We start from the raw sequence: 9785 nt of genomic DNA on the forward strand, positions 1-9785 counted from the left end.
AAGTATGTTGCGTGTGGTGTCTATTTTTTTCACAGCACATTGTGTTCTGCATTCTGATTGGTTGTAGGTTTTGTCTCATGTAATTTAGATTGTATCATTTGTAGAATCTGTGCAGTTTACGCCTGTAGATCTTTGTTTTCATGCTATATTCCTGGACATATTTTTCTAAGAAGCTTTGAGAGTTTCAACAAGAAAGAAAAGTGTCAAAATGTTAGTGTTTGTCTGAGAAAAAAATGTAAAGTGTTTAGTCAGATGTTCAACTGCCTTAAAGCATTTTTATAAATAAAATATATTTCTCCTATGAGGGTCATTTTTAGTACCGTTGCCAAAATTACGGACTACACTATTTGTGTTGTCAGAACTTTTTCCATTGGGCTTAATTTTTATCGACAAAAAAACTTTTTTTTAATTTTAGTTTTGTGCTAAGAGCTCCTTCAGTATAAAAGCCCGATTCACATCTAAAACTTGATCAAACTTTTGCTTGTGTTGGCAGAAGTCTGCTCCTTCTCTGGATGTCTCTGTTTCCTCTTTTCAACCATTTTGTTGATTTAATAGTTTTAAGTTCACATATTTACAAAACTAATGGATACCTGTGTGACCTCCTTTTTCCCACAACAGTTAATTTCTGTTTTTAAAATCACATCACTGTCTGATTCAAATAGACAGAGCCACCAAATTGACACATTCATTCTCAATGACTTTATGTTGTGATCCTTCAGTGCCTGAACCACACCTGCTCCTCACCTGCTCATCATCAGCCGCTCTACTTACTCTTCAGATTGACCTCCGGCCGATGCCAGACTATTTTTCACTTGTGGTAACAATATTGGCAGTTTTATCCCAGCCAAAAGTTATTTATCATGTGTCCTAATCCTCCCTGCCAAGATCCTGCCTTCCTGCCTGCTACACTGCCAGCCCGCCATCCTCACTCTCTGTTCAAAATAAAACTTGTAACCCGGAAAACCGTGTCCGCATATGGATTCCACCTTCCAACAACCTGCCATAAGACTTTGTTTCTTTGATCAGAAAGGACATTGTCCAAACTCTTTGGTCCGTCATCAAAAGTTTCATTATGAGTTTCTATGAGAAACTGATACTTGACAAAGGTTCCTATATATATATATATATATATATATATATATAGAAAGCAGGGCTTTAAAATAACACCTGCCAAATGTGGGTAAAACTTGAATTTGGCAGGTATAAAACAAATTCACTAGCCATTTATATTATTGATTATCATCTCAGACAGGGGGCCCAAACTCACAACCAAGACTTTTCATTGTCTGCCCCACACACACACACATACACACACACACACACACACAGACTTACAGTCCAATCTTGTGTTAACTACTTCAAAGACTTGTAACCTGATCATTGACTTTAGCCAAAGCACAAAAAAACTGCTGTCATCTATGATCCATGAGTATAAATTGTTGAAAAATGTACATTTCTGGGTGTGGCCCTCTCCGACTGTAAAGAATTAGTGAGGACAACCAAAAACCGTCCGAACACCGGAGGAAGTGAGAAAGGATCTTTTCATAACAAATAAACAAGGATTTCCAAAGAAAAAAACTGTTTTCATCTATGATCCATCAGGATAAATTATTGAGAAATTTACATTTTTGTTTGATTTCCACAGTCCCAAGTAAACTGCTGTCACCACCTTTACGTTGAGCAAGTTTGAGTTGATGATGGGAAAATAATTGAGCAAGAAAATGAGTCCAGGCTTGCAGTATGAGATAAATGTTGGTTTAAGGTTTGTCCCCTGGGGGAAGAGGGAACAGCATCCCCAGTGGGATGAGCCCCCTAAGAGGAAATGTTCCACACAGAAAGGTCCTCTTCCATACATTAGGACATGAGCAGTCCAAATAATCCAGAATTCCAAAATCTAAACAAGAAACAAAAATTCTCCTTTTCAGAATCATCCCTTTATAGCCTTTTGTATAATTGGTTTTATCAAGTACAGTACTTTGTATTTACTTATTTATCCTTTTGATCTGTGTTATTTTGTTTCAGCAGGAAAGCCGTTGGGCCCTGGGCTTTGCTATTAGGCATAAGTAACAGAGCTTTATGAAGTTTAGATAATGAGAGAGGTGAGTCGTAATTTGTAATTCTAATGGATTGATCTGTGATGTGTATACATTTTTTATAAAAGTCTTTCAACGCGTTATTAATTTTGATCGGGTGACATTTGACATTTGATCGGGTGACACATGAGTGACATTTCCTCTTTGGTCCATAATATTGATTGTTGATTTTTTCTTTATTATTTTTAAGATGACTAGCTAGAAATTTGCCAGATTCATTTGAGTTTTCAAATCATTCAAGTCATAGTCTTTGTATTTATGTATGTATTCATGGATGTAACCCTAACCCTTTATCAAGAATTCTGGGAGCAGCTGGCACCAACGTTTTAGACTTGCTCAACGTAAAAGTAGTGGCAGCAGTTTACTTGGGACTGTGGAAATCGAACAGAAATGTAAATTTCTCAAGAATTTATCTTCATGTATTACAGATGAAAACAGTTTTTTTCTTTGGAAATCCTTGTTTATTTGTTATGAAAAGATCCTTTCTCACTTCCTCCGGTGTTCGGACGGTTTTTGGTTGTCCTCACTAATTCTTTATAGTCGGAGAGGGCCACACCCTCTAAAATTATCATTTCAAGTAAAATATTTTCAATTGATGATTATATATTTTATGTTATATATAGTTTATAATGTTGAACTGTAACACTTGAGGGTCACTTTACTTTGCTTAACGTCACTTTGCTTCTCCTGCAGACAACAGAATTTCCCCATCGTGTGATAAATAAAGTTTTATCTCATCTTTTCTTTCAAATGAAGAGCTCGAATAATGACTTTGTCTTCAACATGGCTGACTGTGTGTCGGGTGGGACACACTTTTAGCAAGAAATATGTCTGCCAGGAGCATGCACAAACTCTCTCCACATCCTGTGTACAGTAGTGCAGACTAAAAGCTCCACTCTGGGCATAATGAACTGTTCCATGTTCTGACTATCTGACTTATGTTCTTATTATGATTTTATGTTTCACACAAAAACATTAAAAAAAGGAAAAATAAAGAAAAAAACCTCTAAGTCTGCCACTGCCACTCTGTCCCAAGCCCGGATAACAAATGAGGGGGGTAAGTGAGACTTTATAGTGGCTAACCACAAAAATCTCACAAAAAGGAAATAAAAATAGGTAAATATGTATGTTCATAAAAGAAAAGGGGGTCACTAGCATCTGCCAATTGGCTTTATTTTGTGAGTCATGAATGTGTACCCCTAATTAGAAAAAATTTGAAGGAAAAATTTTCAAGATCCACTAACTAAAAGTGAATGTTTAACCTGATGGTGTTACGGCGGGGGGTTAAGGAAAGCACCCAGGCGCAGAGAAGGAGAGGAGGCAGGAGGTTGCAGGGGAACGGGGGCTTTAATAAACAAAACTACAAAACCAAAAACCATTGCTTAAGCAGACTAGAATACTCAAAACTCTGAAAAAACACTAAACTCGAAACCAGGGAACAACACAATATGGACCAGCACAGGAGGAAGGGAATGACAAGACTTAAATACATGCAGAGCAACAAGACACAGGTGGAAACACTCAGGACTGATGGGGACTCAGAGCAAAACTCACTAAAACAACAAAACAGGAAATACTACAAAATAAAACAGGAAATCAAGGAACCAAACACAAAGAGACTGAAACCGTTACAGATGGTAGTGCTACAGCAGAGGTCATATCATCACCAAAACCAATAGGGTTCAAACTCTTGTGGTTATTAATGTTGTCAGTAAATCTAAGATTTATAGGAAATCTTTTCAAGATGCATTAATTCTCAATTAGAAGTTTGACCTGATGGTGGCGCTAGAGAACAGGTCAACCCACTCATCTGTTTGATTATCAAGGTGTTATTTATTTATTCAACCAATAAACAATGTGCCTGACAAAAACGTGGTTAACAATTTTATGCAAATCATTTTCAGATGGCAAATATCCCTCGGGTTCATTTTCACCGTTAAACGGATAACAGTAGGTTTCTGTCTGATCACCTTACAAACAGAATGTTTAACTTAAAAAGTCACGTATGTACGATAGTCAATGTGTAACTAAACTTAACCTTTGTTTTATTGTAAGTCAAAGTTTTAAGAATAAAGGTTTTTCTATTTGTTATTTTCTTGGAATAATTGTAATCGTGTTAGCAAAGTTTGAACAGACCATAGACCTTTTATAAAGGATGTCTAGACATGTCCCTGTCAGAATTTTGTTCCCCCAAAACCAAATGCACATCTTTTGATTAATCAATCAATCAATCAATCAATCAATCAATCAATCAATCAATCAATCAATCAATCAATCAATCAATCAATCAATGACGGGGTGGCCAAGGAAGAAACCCGGGAGCAGGAAGGACATGGCAAAAATCCACAATTTAGCAAGGTTTAATTCCACGAAGAACAGAACCAAAAACACTAGGAAAGTTTGAAGACGCCCAGGCACAGAACACAGAAAAGCAGCTCCATATAAAGGAGCCTAATTAGCAATGGATTGCAGCTGTGGCTCTCACAGAAGACAGGCTACAACACTAAAAAGCAAAATAAGCTTTTCTTGACACAATCAGCCATTTGTAATAGTTTAATCACATTAGAACAACAACTGCAGGGCTCCCCACACAGAAAAAAAAAGACACAGATTAAGAGCATGAATAAGTACATACGAAGTACTTGATAAAACCAATTATACAAAAGGCTTTAAAAGGATGATTTGGAAAAAGAGAATTTTTGTTTCTTGTTTAAATTTTGGAATTCTGGATTATTTGGACTGCTCATGTCCTAATGTATGGAAGAGGACCTTTCCGTGTGGAACATTTCCTCTTAGGGGGCTCATCCCACTGGGGATGCGGTTCCCTCTTCCCCCAGGGGACAAACCTTAAACCAACATTTATCTCATACTGCAAGCCTGGACTCATTTTCTTGCTCAATTATTTTCCCATCATCAACTCAAACTCGCTCAACGTAAAGGTGGTGACAGCAGTTTACTTGGGACTGTGGAAATCAAACAGAAATGTAAATTTCTTAAGAATTTATCCTGATGGATCATAGATGAAAACAGTTTTTTTTCTTTGGAAATTCTTGTTTTTTTGTTATGAAAAGATCCTTTCTCACTTCCTCCGGTGTTCGGACGCTGGTTGTCCTCACTAACTTATTTCGTTATAGTCGGAGAGGGCCACACCCAGAAATGTACATTTTTCAACAATTTATACTCATGGATCATAGATGACAGCAGTTTTTTTCTGCTTTGGCTAAAGTCAATGATCAGTTTACAAGTCTTTGAAGTAGTTAACACAAGATTGGACTGTAAGTGTGTGTGTGGGGCAGACAATGAAAAGTCTTGGTTGTGAGTTTGGGCCCCCTGTCTGAGATGATAATCAATAATATAAATGGCTAGTGAATTTGTTTTTTACCTGCCAAATTCAAGTTTTACCCACGTTTGGCAAATTGGCAGGTGTTATTTTAAAGCCCTACTTTCAATATATACATAGGAACCTTTTTCAAGCATCAGTTTCTCATAGAAACTCATAATGAAACTTTTGATGACGGACCAAAGAGTTTGGACAATGTCCTTTCTGATCAAAGAAACAAAGTCTTATGGCAGGTTGTTGGAAGGTGGAATCCATATGCGGACACGGTTTTCCGGGTTACAAGTTTTATTTTGAACAGAGAGTGAGGATGGCGGGCTGGCAGTGTAGCAGGCAGGAAGGCAGGATCTTGGCAGGGAGGATTAGGACACATGATAAATAACTTTTGGCTGGGATAAAACTGCCAATATTGTTACCACAAGTGAAAAATAGTCTGGCATCGGCCGGAGGTCAATCTGAAGAGTAAGTAGAGCGGCTGATGATGAGCAGGTGAGGAGCAGGTGTGGTTCAGGCACTGAAGGATCACAACATAAAGTCCTTGAGAATGAATGTGTCAATTTGGTGGCTCTGTCTATTTGAATCAGACAGTGATGTGATTTTAAAAACAGAAATTAACTGTTGTGGGAAAAAGGAGGTCACACAGGTATCCATTAGTTTTGTAAATATGTGAACTTAAAACTATTAAATCAACAAAATGGTTGAAAAGAGGAAACAGAGACATCCAGAGAAGGAGCAGACTTCTGCCAACACAAGCAAAAGTTTGATCAAGTTTTAGATGTGAATCGGGCTTTTATACTGAAGGAGCTCTTAGCACAAACCTAAAATTAAAAAAAAGTATTTTTTTCGATAAAATTTAAGCCCAATGGAAAAAGTTCTGACAACACAAAAAAAAAGTAAATAGTCCGTAATTTTGGCAACGGTACTAAAAATGACCCTCATAGGAGAAATATATTTTATTTATAAAAATGCTTTAAGGCAGTTGAAACACTAACATTTTGACACTTTTCTTTCTTGTTGAAACTCTCAAAGCTTCTTAGAAAAATATGTCCAGGAATATAGCATGAAAACAAAGATCTACAGGCGTAAACTGCACAGATTCTACAAATGATACAATCTAAATTACATGAGACAAAACCTACAACCAATCAGAATGCAGGACACAATGTGCTGTGAAACAAAATAGACACCACACACAAAATACTTTAGAAACAATATTCAAATTCTTTGGAAAAAAGGAGGGGGAAAAGCTTCCTGATAAAAAGAGAACATCCCTCTGTGAGAGCATTGCAAAGCTTCATTCCTGTCTTTTTCACTCGACCAGCAACATCTCCCTGTAAAGATGGCCCCTGTGAGTACAAGTTTCTTTTTAAATTTTTACTTATACTTCAATACAAGTTTTTAAGACAAACTGTTTAAAGTTTCAAGCTCAGAAGCACAAAGGTCTTGAAGATGAATTCAGATAAACAGAATTTAATCTTGATCTTTAAAGTGTCCAGCTGATTACTATTATTTTGTGTTTTATTTTTAATGAAAGACGTCAATTTTAAATGTTGTTTTAGCTGCAGCACTGAACAACATGCAGTTTGAGGTTTTCCACTGAGGTGGAGCAAACTATTCTATGAAACGGAAGTCAATCATATGAAGTTTCAGTGCAAATTTAATGTACTCTGTTGCATTTGTATATGATAAAAAATACAAATAGGTTTACAAATGTATGCTATGAGTAAAACTTTATTAATCTTTTATGTTGATTTATTCATCTTAATGGCGGCACGGTAGCGCAGTGGTTAGCGCTCTTGCCTCACAGCGAGAAGGCCAAATCCCAGCTGGGGGACTTGAACCAGAACATCAATGGGGGACCCTTCCGTGTTGAGTTTGCATGTTCTCCCCGTGCATACATGGGTTTTCTCCGGGTACTCGTTTCCTCCCACTGTCCAAAAATCATGCTTCCTAGGTTAATTGATTCCTCTAAATCCACACTAGGTGTGTGTGATTTGTGGCCCTGCAATTGCCCACAGGGGGCCAGGATAGGCTCAGGCAGCCCCGGGATCCCAAAAAGGACCAAAACGGGTTTACAATTTAAACTCTGGGTCTCTTCATCTCAAATACATTTTATTTCAGCTGCTTCTCTTTCTGTTTGTGCAGAATATGGTGATTAAGAACATGCCCTTTAAAGTTGGACAGACCGTTGCTATTGCGGGAACTAACACACCTGATGCAGCCAGGTAAGTGTGTCAAAGTATTAAAAATGTATTTCTTACTATTTTGAACTCTATGTCTAGAATTCTTTAACCCCTTGAAGCCTGACCTTTTTTCCAGCAAAGAAAAAACAAAACAAAAAAATCATGCGTGTTTTTGTCTTTGCTAAATGTATGTAATTTTGAATCTGAAGTGGTTTGATGCATATTTACATCACTAGGTGTCATTAACTTTTCCTCCTGATATAGGACCCATAAAAATATTTTATCTGCAAAAGCTGCTGTAATACTGATACGTATTAATCTATTGCTCTAAAGGTTTAACTTTTCAACTGATTTGGCATTTGTTATGCAAAACCAAAACATTTTTCGTTGTAAATAAATTACTACTAACCTATTGGAAGACCTAGTTCTTAGAAACTCTATGATATGCTCACCTTTAGGATCCTTCTCAGTTACCATCAATACTGAAAAACTTTCTTTTTTATCTTTTCTAGTTTCTCCGTGAATATTGGCCACAATGATGAGACACTTGCCTTGCACCTGAATCCCCGTTTTGATGCCAGTGGAGACAAATACACGATCGTCTGTAATTCTAAGAAACATGGCATGTGGGAGCAGGAGGTTCGGCCTGGGGGCTTTTGTTTCTTCAGAGGACAGAACTTCAAGGTCTGCATAAACATTTGTATTCCTCTTGTGATATGATTTCTCAGCTTCCTCATTGTCATGTGATTAACTTTATAAAAATGTCATTTCTGACTGTTTCAGATCATCATTAAACTGACCTGTGGAGCATTTTTGATTACCTTACCCAATGGCTTTCAATTCACTTTCCCCAACCGCTTCTGTTCAGATGAATACTCCTACTTCTGCTTTGATGGTGATGCTAGCATCAGGAGCATTCAGATCTACTGAGCTTCCATCATCATTAATCTGCACCCAGCATTGCTGCTTTTACACAAAATAAAAAATAAAAACCTGTGTTTTCTCTTTAATCTTATAATAAAACTAATTCGGTAAGTGCAGATACCAGAGTCAATGAAAGATTTCCGTATAAAAACTTATTAGAAAACCAAAAATGTCAATAGAAGTGTTGGTATTCAATGACTTTTCTATCTGTAATGTTTTTTAAACAATAGAAAATGTAATGTAAACAGGATTTCCTTCAATAAAACATTCAAAGTCTATTATTTTTCTGTTTGATTTATTTTTTTAAATTATTTCTTCAAGTCATCTAAAGAAAAGAAAAAAGCCTCCACCTTAAGTGCTTATTTTTTTAAGTTCTGTGAGTTTAGTGCTGTGAGGAACAAAGAACATTTTTTATCTGGGCCATAAAAAAATATGAGTCTGCATGTTTTCATTTCACAGTTGTTTTTATTATGGAGAGCCGTCGCCAGAAGTTATACTACAACTCCCAGCAACCCCCAGCACACTGACTCATATTAATTCATCAACCACAGCATATTTGAGCTCTGCACTAAGTGAAGCTCAGTGTCACTATATGCCTCACTGAGCATTATATCTGGACCTGGGGGGGTATTCCCGGAAGCATGTTTAAATTACCCTGACCTTTACCCTGAACTCTGGCTGAAATCTGCCTCAACTTGCTTCCTCGGGGTATGTCGGTTCCAAAAGACCAGATATGAGTTAGTTTAATTACGCTCGACTTGGTAACCCTGGGTTAATGAACGTGCACGTCAAGTACATAAAGATGTTCTCAATGGATCGCCGATTTCTGGAGTCACCATGGCAACGCGTGGTGAAAAAAAGAGAGCGCTACACTTCAGTGAGACGGAGTTGGAGATTAATGACGGCATATGACGATTAGAAGACCATCAAAAAAGTAATACGGCTGCATCAGCAAAAGAAAGAGTTTCTGCTTGTAGTAGAAGAACAGGCAAAGTAAACGCACGAGTTTATTTGGGCCCCTGCCCTGCCCTGCTTGCGTGTTCTCCGTTCCTCCTACTCCTCGGCCGGGGTGCTGATGGGTCCTGACCTCCGTCTCCGTTTCTGTGGTGGGAGTCCGGTGAACAGGAGCATTGTTGCTCCTGGATCTTTGTCTGACAGCGAGGCTCTTGGATGCCTGTATTGGCCGGGTTGCTGCGCTGTCTGTCCCCAGCTTTGGGGTGTGGGGTGCCGGGCCCCCTGCCTTTGCTG

The 9785-nt window shown here is 37.8% G+C and overlaps 1 protein-coding gene across 1 annotated transcript; it reads left to right on the plus strand.

The window, feature by feature from the left end:
• Window positions 1–6701: 6701 nt before the first annotated feature.
• On the plus strand, window positions 6702–8815 carry LOC144994293 (beta-galactoside-binding lectin-like). The gene is made up of 4 exons (XM_078951510.1): window positions 6702–6778; window positions 7576–7655; window positions 8126–8297; window positions 8397–8815. The coding sequence occupies exons 1-4, from the start codon at window positions 6770–6772 to the stop codon at window positions 8541–8543; spliced, it is 408 nt and encodes a 135-aa protein (XP_078807636.1). The 5' UTR covers window positions 6702–6769; the 3' UTR covers window positions 8544–8815.
• The last annotated feature ends 970 nt before the right edge of the window (window positions 8816–9785 follow it).

The sequence above is a fragment of the Oryzias latipes genome, chromosome 8 (genome assembly GCF_053564925.1).
Source record: "Oryzias latipes strain Hd-rR chromosome 8, Olatipes_Hd-rR_3.1".
NCBI classification, from domain to species: Eukaryota; Metazoa; Chordata; class Actinopteri; order Beloniformes; family Adrianichthyidae; genus Oryzias; species Oryzias latipes.

Excerpts from the sequence above, each read along its gene's own strand:
- LOC144994293 (XM_078951510.1), top strand. Across the intron at positions 7,656-8,125 it reads AACACACCTGATGCAGCCAG|TTTCTCCGTGAATATTGGCC; the intron begins GTAAGTGTGTCA and ends TATCTTTTCTAG. Across the intron at positions 8,298-8,396 it reads TCAGAGGACAGAACTTCAAG|ATCATCATTAAACTGACCTG; the intron begins GTCTGCATAAAC and ends TGACTGTTTCAG.